This window comes from Taudactylus pleione, unplaced genomic scaffold (genome assembly GCF_031769625.1).
Source record: "Taudactylus pleione unplaced genomic scaffold, aTauple2 ptg000278l, whole genome shotgun sequence".
Classification (NCBI taxonomy): domain Eukaryota; kingdom Metazoa; phylum Chordata; class Amphibia; order Anura; family Myobatrachidae; genus Taudactylus; species Taudactylus pleione.
In genome coordinates, this window is record NW_028284680.1 from 480,893 (window position 1) to 494,184 (window position 13,292).

Consider the following 13,292-nt stretch of genomic DNA (forward strand, 5'->3'; position numbering starts at 1 on the left):
GCCTCCGGTCAGGTGATCTCCCATACTGCACCTGATGACCGGGCAGCAGTGCACTATGGGAGACCAGCTGACCGGAGGGAAGTCATCACCGGAGGCCCGATCACCGGTCCCTGGAGTCAGGTAAGTAAATGTTATTTTTTACTTTTTTTTTTTTTTTTTACAGTAATCAGCTTGCGGTCTGTTTAGACCACACAGCTGATTACTGGGACCGACTCCCGGCTCTGCTCTCCCCGTTAGAGCGGAGCAGGAGTCTGGTAACCGGGGGAGACCCTGGATAATGCCACCTCTATAGTCACTGCTATAACATTTGAGTGTGCTACTCTAGTTGTACTGAAGAAATATATAAATTTATTGGTGTAATCCCCCTTCCACCCCCCTCCCCAAGGCATTGTACATATCTGTGTTGGAAAGCACCATTGCCAATTAAAACTGCACATGGTAAAAGTTTGTTCTGTGAGGCACGGTGTGCTGTACTTAGTGCATCCTGCAGAACTTTATTATAGTGTATTGAGCATTATCTGCAAACACTGAGTGCTGTTCTCATCACATCATTTCCTCACCAGCTGGGCAGGCCTCGCAGTCAGATTTACTTGAAGCTCCAGTCTTGGGTCCATATGTGCCAGCCGGGCATGGAAACACAGAGATGAAACTGGTGCCCGGTGGGCAGTAGTGTCCAGCAGGACAGAGAGCTGGCATTGATACTCCAGAGCCTAAAACAATCAATTTCTCATAATAATCATTCAACAGATACATTTTATATGTAAGCAATTAATAAACTTCAATAGGTAGATATCATTTTAAGGTAACCTTGACCACTGTGCATTTTCCAAATTGTGTGTAGGAGACGTCACACCCTTTACTGCTAATGTCTATTGCGGTGTTACAGCTACCGCACAAACTCATGTAGGCGCACACACTGCCGTGTGAGGCCCAACGTAAGACGGATATCTCACGGAGACAGACAAGTTTAGGTTAGAGCTAAGAGTGAGACTCACTGTCCTGGTCGGGGTCACAGTAGAATCCTGTAGGACAAGTGTTACACGTCTCTCTTCCCTCCAATGCCTGGTAGGTCCCACTTTCACAGGGAACCGATGTTGGAGACCCTGCAGGACAAAAGAAGCCACTGGGACATCGGTGAGCAGATGGCCGGGGGGAGATCTGCCCAGGAGGGCAAAAAAATCCAGGCGAGCATAGACCTTGCCAAATCACCTGCCCCGTACCTACAAAACGGGATATATAACAATCATTTGCTTCTGCCACATCCATGGTTCCTAAATTAGCTTCTATTTATGCTGTAACTCGAGATCATCAAAACTGTATTTGTATAACTCTGTACTGTTATAATGACGCCACAGGTACATTAGTGACATACCATTGCAGAAGTGGCCGGACAGACATGGCTGACAGTCTTTGGGTGACTCGTTGCCACTGAGAGGAGCATAGGTCCCACTGTCACAGGGAACAGGAGAAGTTACCCCCTCAGGGCAATAAAATCCAGGGGGGCAAATTGCTTGATCAGGGCGAAATGATCGGACATCACAGAAGTATCCAGCCCGGCAGTCACCTGTCAACAAACAATGTTCTAGGTATCAGTTCGGAAAGAGTAGCTGGTGCTGATGTGCGCTGGTGACAGACATTTCTTTTTACCATATTTTACTTCATTTTATGTCCACTTACTGTACCTCACACCCACTTACTGTATCTTACACCCGCTGACTGTAACTTACACCCACTTACTGTACCTTACACCCACTTACTGTACCTTACACCCGCTGACTGTAACTTACACCCGCTTACTGTATGATGCATCCGCTTACTGTATGTTACCCCCGCTGACTATCTTACACCCGCTTACTGCATCTTACACCCGCTTACTGCACGTTACGCCCACTTACTGTATCTTACACCCGCTGACTGTACGTTGCACCCGCTTACTGTATCTTACACCCGCTTACTGTATCTTACACTCTCTGACTGTATCTTACACTCGCTGACTGTATCTTACACCCGCCTACTGCATCTTACACCCGCTTACTGTATCTTACACTCGCTGACTGTATCTTACACCCGCCTACTGCATCTTACACCCGCTTACTGTATCTTACTCTCTGACTGTATCTTACACCCGCTGACTGTATGTTACACCCGCTGACTGTATCTTACACCCACTGACTGTATCTTACACTCTCTGACTGTATCTTACACCCACTGACTGTATGTTACACCCGCTGACTGTATGTTACACCCGCTGACTGTATCTTACACTCGCTAACTGTATCTTACACCCGCTGACTGTACGTTACACCCGCTGACTGTATCTTACACCCGCTGACTGTATCTTACACCCACTTACTGTACGTTACACCAGCTTACTGTATCTTACACCCACTTACTGTACGTTACACCAGCTTACTATATCTTCCACCCGCTTACTGTATGTTACACCCACTGACTGCATCTTACACCCGCTTACTGTACGTTACACCCACTTACTGTATGTTACCCCCGCTGACTGTATGTTACCACCGCTGACTGTATGTTACACCCACTTACTGTATCTTACACTTGCTGACTGTATCTTACATCCGCTTACTGTACGTTGCACCCGCTTACTTTATCTTCCACCCGCTTACTGTACGTTGCACCCGCTTACTGTATGTTACACCAGCTTACTGTACGTTACACCCGATTACTATATGTTACACCCGCTTACTGTATTTTACATTAGTTTACTTAATTTCACTTAATTTTGTTTCATATTTTTGCGGTTTACAATCAGCGCTCACTAGGTCTCCAGCATTGGAGCATTACAGACTGCAGCGATGCAGTGACAGCGGTGGATGGCAGGTGAAGGGGCAGATTACATTACTCCCAGCTTTATACCGTCTTTGTAATTGAGTCAAAATTGCGCTTTACAGCGGCGCTCTACTACTGTGTTATAGCTGTCTCTGTATCTGCACTCTCTTCTGTCAGACTGTGCTTACAGGGGCACTCTACTATGTGTTATAGCTGTCTCTGTATCTGCACTCTCTTCTGTCAGACTGTGCTTACAGCGGTGCTCTACTACTGTGTTATAGCTGTCTCTGTATCTGCACTCTCTTCTGTCAGACTGTGCTTACAGCGGTGCTCTACTACTGTGTTATAACTGTCTCTGTATCTGCACTCTCTTCTGTCAGACTGTGCTTACAGCGGTGCTCTATTACTGTGTTATAGCTGTCTCTGTATCTGCACTCTCTTCTGTCAGACTGTGCTTACAGCGGTGCTCTATTACTGTGTTATAGCTGTCTCTGTATCTGCACTCTCTTCTGTCAGACTGTGCTTACAGCGGTGCTCTACTACTGTGTTATAGCTGTCTCTGTATCTGCACTCTCTTCTGTCAGACTGTGCTTACAGCGGTGCTCTACTACTGTGCTATAGTTGTCTCTGTATCTGCACTCTCTTCTGTCAGTCGTGCTTACAGGGGCACTCTACTACTGTGTTATAGCTGTCTCTGTATCTGCACTCTCTTCTGTCAGACTGTGCTTACAGCGGTGCTCTACTACTGTGTTATAGCTGTCTCTGTATCTGCACTCTCTTCTGTCAGACTGTGCTTACAGGGGCACTCTACTATGTGTTATAGCTGTCTCTGTATCTGCACTCTCTTCTGTCAGACTGTGCTTACAGCGGTGCTCTACTACTGTGTTATAGCTGTCTCTGTATCTGCACTCTCTTCTGTCAGACTGTGCTTACAGCGGTGCTCTACTACTGTGTTATAACTGTCTCTGTATCTGCACTCTCTTCTGTCAGACTGTGCTTACAGCGGTGCTCTATTACTGTGTTATAGCTGTCTCTGTATCTGCACTCTCTTCTGTCAGACTGTGCTTACAGCGGTGCTCTATTACTGTGTTATAGCTGTCTCTGTATCTGCACTCTCTTCTGTCAGACTGTGCTTACAGCGGTGCTCTATTACTGTGTTATAGCTGTCTCTGTATCTGCACTCTCTTCTGTCAGTCGTGCTTACAGGGGCACTCTACTACTGTGTTATAGCGGTCTCTGTATCTGCACTCTCTTCTGTCAGACTGTGCTTACAGCGGTGCTCTACTACTGTGTTATAGCTGTCTCTGTATCTGCACTCTCTTCTGTCAGACTGTGCTTACAGCGGTGCTCTACTACTATGTTATAGCTGTCTCTGTATCTGTACTCTCTTCTGTCAGACTGTGCTTACAGCGGTGCTCTACTACTGTGTTATAGCTGTCTCTGTATCTGCACTCTCTTCTGTCAGACTGTGCTTACAGCGGTACTCTACTACTATGTGTTATAGCTGTCTCTGTATCTGCACTCTCTTCTGTCTGACTGTACTTACAGAGGTGCTCTACTACTATGTGTTATAGCTGTCTCTGTATCTGCACTCTCTTCTGTCAGACTGTGCTTACAGCGGTGCTCTACTACTGTGTTATAGCTGTCTCTGTATCTGCACTCTCTTCTGTCAGACTGTGCTTACAGCGGTGCTCTACTACTATGTGTTATAGCTGTCTCTGTATCTGCACTCTCTTCTGTCTGACTGTACTTACAGAGGTGCTCTACTACTATGTGTTATAGCTGTCTCTGTATCTGCACTCTCTTCTGTCAGACTGTGCTTACAGCGGTGCTATGTGTTATAGCTGTCTCTGTATCTGCACTCTCTTCTGTCAGACTGTGCTTACAGGGGCACTCTACTACTGTGTTATAGCTGTCTCTGTATCTGCACTCTCTTCTGTCAGACTGTGCTTACAGCGGTGCTCTACTACTGTGTTATAGCTGTCTCTGTATCTGCACTCTCTTCTGTCAGACTGTGCTTACAGCGGTGCTCTACTACTATGTGTTATAGCTGTCTCTGTATCTGCACTCTCTTCTGTCAGACTGTGCTTACAGGGGCACTCTACTACTGTGTTATAGCTGTCTTTGTATCTGCACTCTCTTCTGTCAGACTGTGCTTACAGGTGCATATCTCTTTCAGTTAGATTGCACTTTACAGCTGTGGTCTACAATTATTTTATACTATCTGTCTCGGTAATTGCACTCTCTATAGATTACACAGTACAATGGTTTTCCCTGTCTGTTACTGTAATTGCACTTTCTTCTGTCAGACTTCACTTACAATGTACAATTCAGTTATTCAGGTCAGTACTGTACAATACAGTTATTCTGATCAATACTGTACAATGCAGTTATTCTGGTCAGTAATGTACAATTCAGTTATTCAGGTCGGTACTGTACAATACAGTTATTCTGGTCGGTACTGTACAATTCAGTTTGGTACTGTACAATACAGTTATTCTGGTCGGTACTGTACAATTCAGTTATTCTGGTCAGTAATGTACAATTCAGTTATTCAGGTCGGTACTGTACAATACAGTTATTCTGGTCGGTACTGTACAATTCAGTTTGGTACTGTACAATACAGTTATTCTGATCAATACTGTACAATACAGTTATTCTGGTCGGTACTGTACAATTCAGTTTGGTACTGTACAATACAGTTATTCTGGTCGGTACTGTACAATTCAGTTATTCTGGTCAGTAATGTACAATTCAGTTATTCAGGTCGGTACTGTACAATACAGTTATTCTGGTCGGTACTGTACAATTCAGTTTGGTACTGTACAATACAGTTATTCTGGTCGGTACTGTACAATTCAGTTATTCAGGTCGGTACTGTACAATTCAGTTATTCTGGTCAGTAATGTACAATTCAGTTATTCAGGTCAGTACTGTACAATACAGTTATTCTGATCAATACTGTACAATTCAGTTATTCTGGTCAGTAATGTACAATTCAGTTATTCAGGTCGGTACTATACAATACAGTTATTCTGGTCGGTACTGTACAATTCAGTTATTCAGGTTGGTACTGTACAATTCAGTTATTCTGGTCAGTACTGTACAATTCAGTTATTCTGGTCAGTAATGTACAATTCAGTTATTCAGGTCAGTACTGTACGATTCAGTTAATCAGGTCAGTACTGTACAATACAGTTATTCTGATCAGTACTGTACAATTCAGTTATAGTGGTCGGTACTGTGCAATTCAGTTAATCAGGTCAGTACTGTACAATTCAGTTAATCTGGTCGGTACTGTACAATTCAGTTATTCTGGTCAGTACTGTACGATTCAGTTATTCAGGACGGTACTGTACAATACAGTTATTCTGATCAGTACTGTACAATTCAGTTATAGTGGTCGGTACTGTACAATTCAGTTAATCAGGTCGGTACTGTAATTAACACTATGATATATATCACTGATTTAAAGAGCTCTGGAGTCTGTGTGTCAGTCATCACTGTGCCCAGGAAAGGTGATGACTATTGTGCAAAAATATTCCCACTACCCAGATTATTAATTCCGCCCAAACTCCAAGTAATCTTAGCAGCAGGTGAATAAGTCAGGGTGGGAATCCATGAAACCATTTACTTTACTGATCATGCAAGTTCCTATTCAGGTAATAATCAGACTGCAAGTACCTGAAACATCTCCATCCTCACAGAATTTCCCGGCTGGACATACATCGCCTGTTACTCCGTCAGTGGGATTTGAGATCTTGGCCCCCCCGATGCACCAATACCCAGGCAGACAGCGCCCAGACGGTTCTGTAAGGCCTTCAACCGGGCAGTAGACTCCAGCAGGGCACGGCCTGCACTCATCTGTATTTAATATATCATCACAGTTTAGTTATATATACATTGGTATTCGCTAAAAGTGTATAAGGTGATACTGAGGATAACAGAAGGTTATAAACCTGATTGTAAGTCTAAGTAATTTATTGCAGTTTGTATTCTGGTTTGTCTGTGTCATATACAACACCGTACACAATATCGCCACTCCTCTACATGATAAATACCAATAAGTAGTGGATAGTAGTAAAAGTAATAGAAATGCGGGGAGAGGACAGCGGCAAAGCAGACCTTGAGACGTTAGTTGCTCGTCTGGGCTGTACGTGCCACGCAGGCATCTGTGCTTCACCCCAGACTGACTTCCCTGTGGGCAGAAATGACCGGCGGGACAGAGTCGGGGTACGATGCTCCCTCCCAGCTCTGATGTCTCACAGTAGAACCCAGCCGGGCAGATCTTACAGCTGGATTGTCTTTCCATGTCTTCAAAGTAACCTGCATACGTCAACATAAGCCAAATAAAACGTGAAGCAGCATAGAACAGATTCATTGCATGGCTATATATGGTTAGTAGCATGAAACAGACATACCCTCTTCACAGGGTAGAGGAGCATTTGCCCCGGGAGGACAGTAGTGACCCTTTGCGCAGGCCGAACCAGTGATTCCATCAACGGGAGACTCCACAGAGGCCCCCAACACACAGTAGAACCCTGCAGAGCAGTTCCCTGAAATAAAGGAAAACACTGTCTATCTTTGCACCCGTCTACCTTCCACCTAAGCACTGTACACAGGATAAGAAGGGACTAGGGCTGACCTGAGACATCTGATAAAGCCTGGCCTTTGCAGAATTTCCCAGCAAGACAAGCCAAACACGATTCGCGGGAAGACATCCCTGGGTGTGGTTGGAAGGTGCCAGTAGGGCAGGGAACGGGATAAGTGCTACCAACAGGGCAAAAATACCCTGCAAGGCACGGCGCTCCACTCTCTCCACCTGCAGGGTTTGGCAGCTGAGCACCCAGCACACAGTGATACCCCGGGAGGCATTTTCCGGATGGGGAGGCGAGCCCTGGAAATACAAAACAGGACGAGAACCGAGGGAGGAGAACTTATTACATGTACAATTCTGTTTTCTTCTCTTTTATTTTTTTTTTATTAATACACTTGATGGACTTTGGAGCCATTTAAAGAACCCGACTTCCATAAACAAAGGGTCCTGTATGGCAGCACAGGCTTTAGCAGTGAGGTTCTATGATCAGAAATTAGCCTTTCACAAATCCTCATCCAGTAATGGATCCATCAGATTCATTATGACTGTGTGCACAGTACACGTATATCATACATATCTGTGTGCGACTGTATGTTTTCTCATTATCACAACCTTTAGATTGTAAGCTCCCATTTCTTCTTGTTACTGTTTTATTAAATTTCCTCTAATTCTGCACTTTCCCTTTTTTTACTAAATGTAATTTGAAAAGTACTACATACACTCATTGTACTACACAAAATAATGATACATACATACAGGGCATCCCGAAAGTATCCACTTTTCCACATTTTGTTATGTTACAGCCTTATTCCAAAATTGAATAAATTCATTTTTGTCCTCAAAATTCTACACACAGTACCCCATAATGATAACGTGTAAAAAGTTTTTTTGAGATCTTTGCAAATTTAATTACAAAAAAGAAATAAGAAATCACATGTACATAAGTAGTCACGGCCTTTGCTCAATATTTTGTTGATGCACCTTTGGCAGCAATTACAGCTTCAAGTCTTTTTGAATATGATGCCACAAGCTTGGCACACCTATCTTTGGGCAGTTTCGCCCATTCCTCTTTGCAGCACCTCTCAAGCTCCATCAGGTTGGATGGGAAGCGTCGGTGCACAGCCATTTTCAGATCTCTCCAGAGATGTTCAATCGGATTCAAGTCTGGGCTCTGGCTGGGCCACTCAAGGACATTCACAGAGTTGTCCTGAAGCCACTCCTTTCATATCTTGGCTGCGTGCTTAGGGTCGTTGTCCTGCTGAAAGATGAACCGTCGTCCCAGTCTGAGGTCAAGAGCGCTCTGGAGCAGGTTTTCATCCAGGATGTCTCTGTACATTGCTGCATTCATCTTTCCCTCTATCCTGACTAGTCTCCCAGTTCCTGCCGCTGAAAAACATCCCCACAGCATGATGCTGCCACCACCATGCTTCACTGTAGGGATTGTATTGGCCTGGTGATGAGCGGTGCCTGGTCTCCTTCAAACATAACGCCTGGCATTCACGCCAAAGAGTTCAATCTTTGACTCATCAGACCAGAGAATTTTGTCTCTCATGGTCTGAGAGTCTTTCAGGTGCATTTTGGCAAACTCCAGGCGTGCTGCCATGTGCTTTTTACTAAGGAGTGGCTTCTGTCTGGCCACTCTACCATACAGGCCTGATTGGTGGATTGCTGCAGAGATGGTTGTCCTTCTGGAAGGTTTTCCTCTCTCCACAGAGGAATGCTGTAGCTCTGACAAATTGACCATCGGGTTCTTGGTCACCTCCCTGACTAGGGCCCTTCTCCCCCGGTCGCTCAGTTTAAACGGCCGGCCAACTCTAGGAAGAGTCCTGTGGTTCCGAACTTCTTCCATTTACGGATGATGGAGGTCACTGTGCTCATTGGGACATTCAAAGCAGCAGATATTTTTATGTACCCTTCCCCAGATTTCTGCCTCGAGACAATCCTGTCTCGGAGGTCTACAGACAATTCCTTGGACTTCATGCTTGGTTTTTGCTCTGACATGCACTGTCACGTGTGGGACTTTATATAGACAGGTGTATTCATTTCAAAATCATGTCCAATCAACTGAATGTACCACAGGTGGACTCCAATTAAGCTGTAGGAACATCTCAAGAATGATCAGTGGAAATAGGATGCACCTGAGCTCAATTTTGAGCTTCATGGCAAAGGCTGTGAATACTTATGTACATGTGATGTCTTAGTTTTTCTTTTTATTAAATTTGCAAAAATCTCAAAAAAACATTTTGCAAGTTGTCATTATGGGGTATTGTGTGTACAATTTTGAAGACAAAAATGAATTTATTCCATTTTGGAATAAGGCTGTAACATAACAAAATGTGGAAAGTGAAGTATTGTGAATACTTTCCGGATGCACTGTATATATAAAGTAAATTTGGGAATGTCTAAGAAAATGTCCACATTTTACAGGTCATACAACTGTCTGGAAAGTTATGTCAGGCAGATACCATCCCACACTGGGCACTTTATGTTCCTTACTGGCAGGCTTCTAACCCTGCCACGTCCCTGCTCCGGTGTCTATGGCACATTAGTGATGAGCCGCTAAGTCACTTTTTGCAGTATTGGTCTATTTAAATAGAATAGGCATGATTCTTTATAAGCAAAGTATACGTATCTGTCTATAGATTCCTACTGTCCCTGTGTCTGACAACCAGATTCAGGCGAGAACAAGTTAGAAAGTTACATGTGCAAATAATTTAATAGGTTCCTTCTCTCACATGTATCTGATGCTTTGCAATGTGCGGAGGCTTTGCATGCAAAAATCCTATTCATCTCCCATGCACAGGAGAAACGCCAGGGGAACGAGTAGGGGACAGAGAGGACGAGGGATGGAATAGGCCTGTGGATGTCTAGGTAGAGATTGCCAGTACTGTGTATTCTTTATACTGTACAATGCAAATTCTCAGTGCTGGGGCTGGAGACAATCCATCTGTCCATACGTAGCAAGGCTGCTGATACATGGATCCATTAGTGTGAGACTGGGCTGCTGATGCTTATGCTACAATAGATCCATTAAGCGTCCCCTGTTATATACTGTTAAACACACCATTTGGCTCTTTAATGAATTTGTGACCAGGTTTACGTCAGGATTAAATTTAGGAGAACAATACAGGACAGTAAAAAGGATTATTGCGTTATCCCGTTATAGGCAGACTATGGCGTACAGTACCTGGCCTAGCACAGAACCAGCCTCCTGGGCACGGAGCACAGCCTCCACGGCTTATTAGTCCAGTTACATTGCTGAAGGTGCCACGTGGGCAGGGATATTGGTGCCCGTGCTCTGTCCCTTCTAGACAGAAATATCCAGGTGGGCATTCCATGGGCATGTGGGCACTTCCTGAGATCATTGCCAGCGTTTCCCCAGCTTGTGTCACTGGGCCGCAGAACCTGTGGACATAGGGAGAATCCTAATTCCACTAAGAACAGGTAGTAGGTAAATGATCGCATAGAATAATTGCTCTATGATCTAGCGCATCCCCTCCCTTTTCCATACACAAGTCTTTCCATAAGAAACTATTTGAACTGTAGGCAAATGGCTATGGGGAAATTGCCTCCAAACAACCTTACTATATTTATGAGGGAATGGGATTGAAATACCGGCGGCTGTTTAGCAGCCGGTTCAAATCCTGACAGTGGATGCGGCCTTGTGGCCGCCGGTCTCGTATCTACATCCCATGGCTGGGCTTAGACAACTGTTCCCCTACAGTACACAGGGCTCCACAGAGAAGGGAGAGGTAGTGTTAGGTAAACCATAAACAAAATGAGTATATAACCAAGAGTACGCAAGTAAGAGATTATTTTATTTCAATTATAGAGCGCACCTGATGGGCACCCGTGGAGCGGCGATGGTCAGCCCAGCACACACGGATGTACACACCTCCTTTTTAGAAGCTACCGCAGCTAAATAAAAGTGCGCCTAGATGTGTAATGTGCATAAGTGTAGTCCAACCTCAAACAGCCAAGAGCCTCAATGTGTCAACTAAATATATTTCGGGTTTTATACTAAAACACTGCAGTGTGCCTAGTAATTTACTCCTCTGCAAAAAGGAGACACAAAACAGGACTCATTGATTCAGATGACTCTGCAAAATAGTTTTTAACGGAGCCCTTTAGAAGCACATTTCAAGGCAGACCTGGTTATGTAATAATACAATACGGAACCAAGATCACCAACTGTTGTGCATACTGCGCTACTAACAAAAACGGGCGTAATGCCTCTGTCCTCAAATACTCAATCAGCCACAGTGCAACAGCTGACGCTCACCGAGGCAATAAGATCCCATGCCTCCTTCTCTTCCTGTTAGATACAATAATAAAGCAGATCACTGCGCATAGGATGAATAATCTAATGGGCGGGTGTGCTGCACTTATAATGAAGGTTGTCTAACTTTCTGGCAATCAAACATTACGGTATTTAGATGCGCTCGAGACAAAAAAAAAAATGCTGGGGAGAAATTGGGGATAGGGTCAATCTGCCCAGTTTTATTTTAAACCGCTTCTCTGCTAAAGTGTAATATGCAGGAGCAAAACAAGTCCCAATAGAAGTGTGGGACAAGACACAATGCCATTAGATCTCCTGATATTCCCCTGACATGGCATCAGACCTCCTCATGTGCCTCTAACATACCATCAGAACTTTTTGTGTGCCCATAACATACTGACCTTCTCATATGCCATAACCAGCCATCGACCTCCTCATGTGCCCCTTACATGACATCATACTGCCTCATGTGGCCCTAACATGCCATTAGGTCTACTCATATGCCCCTGACCCGCCATCAAATCCATTACTTTTAATGCAGGAGACTGAATGCACTGAAAAGTATGTGGGAAAATAAACAAGATGCATATTTTTGCACTTGGGCTGTGCATAGGGCTGTGCATAGGGGCCGTGTATAGGGCTGAGCAGTGCCACACCTAAATAAGGCTTATGTTGCAGCAGATAATATTTAGGCTGTGTACAGTGACTTTATATAGGGAGTGACTGTATATAGGGAGTGACTGTATATAAGGAGCATTGCTGAATAGAAGAGCTCATCCAGCCTAAGGAATTGGTTTACATACTTTCCTGCAGGGCAAATCTGGCACTGACTTTGTCCCATCTTATCCTGGTAGTGCCCCATGCGGCAGGGCATGGGCGCGGAGCTCCCGAGAGGGCAGTGATGACCGATGGGACACAGGTTCTCTGAAATATAAATGAGAGAGATCACAGCAAATGATCACAGAGCAGTCTGTGGGTGAATACAGTAAGTTGTCAGGAATAGTAGCATCTCTGTGTAGTTATGGCCTAGAGTGGGATAGCAGGGCTCATCCTTCCTTGTGGCGGACAGGTCAGAACTTATGGTGCGTACACACTAGACGATATACTCCCTGAGCGATATCATTTAGTGTGTCCCCGGCAGGGTGTGCTCAATGTCATTCATGACATTGAGCACACCCGCTGAACAATATCATTAACGATATCGTTCAGCGCCGAGCTCTCTCCCCCATTCCACAATATCGTCAGGTTGGCCTGCATGTTAACCCGATGAACGATGGAGACGAACGACCCGCGGGAACGCGCGTCGTCGTTATCGTTCATCGTTTTTGTGATAAAAATGGACGATAAAGTGGACGACTGAACGATAACGATATCGTTATCGTTCAGTCATCCACTTTAATCACCCGGTGTGTACCCACCATTACACAGAAGACAGTTTCTATGCTGATAACCCAACATCATAGCTGTGACCCCAGCAAGGTGCCCAGGCAGTTGCCTCTTCTGCCAGCTCTGTCTGTGTTTGCTTTAAGTGTTAGGGTGAGTGTGCCGAATGTCAGGGCTGTCATTTTTACATCTCACTCCCAATGTGGAGAGTACCACCACTTCTGAATCCACATGCCG

General features: G+C 44.7%; 1 protein-coding gene across 1 annotated transcript in view; it reads right to left on the bottom strand.

The window, feature by feature from the left end:
- Positions 1-13,292, bottom strand: part of LOC148513469 (uncharacterized) — a 466,228-nt gene that overhangs the window by 275,898 nt on the left and 177,038 nt on the right. Inside the window, exons 51-59 of the mRNA XM_088481822.1 lie at positions 12,476-12,596; positions 10,581-10,798; positions 7,442-7,693; positions 7,218-7,352; positions 6,922-7,122; positions 6,481-6,660; positions 1,373-1,564; positions 996-1,220; positions 561-710 (exon numbers count right to left, since the gene is read on the bottom strand). Of these exons, the coding sequence (XP_088337948.1) occupies positions 561-710; positions 996-1,220; positions 1,373-1,564; positions 6,481-6,660; positions 6,922-7,122; positions 7,218-7,352; positions 7,442-7,693; positions 10,581-10,798; positions 12,476-12,596 (1,674 nt within the window). The remainder of the gene's footprint in view (positions 1-560; positions 711-995; positions 1,221-1,372; positions 1,565-6,480; positions 6,661-6,921; positions 7,123-7,217; positions 7,353-7,441; positions 7,694-10,580; positions 10,799-12,475; positions 12,597-13,292) is intronic.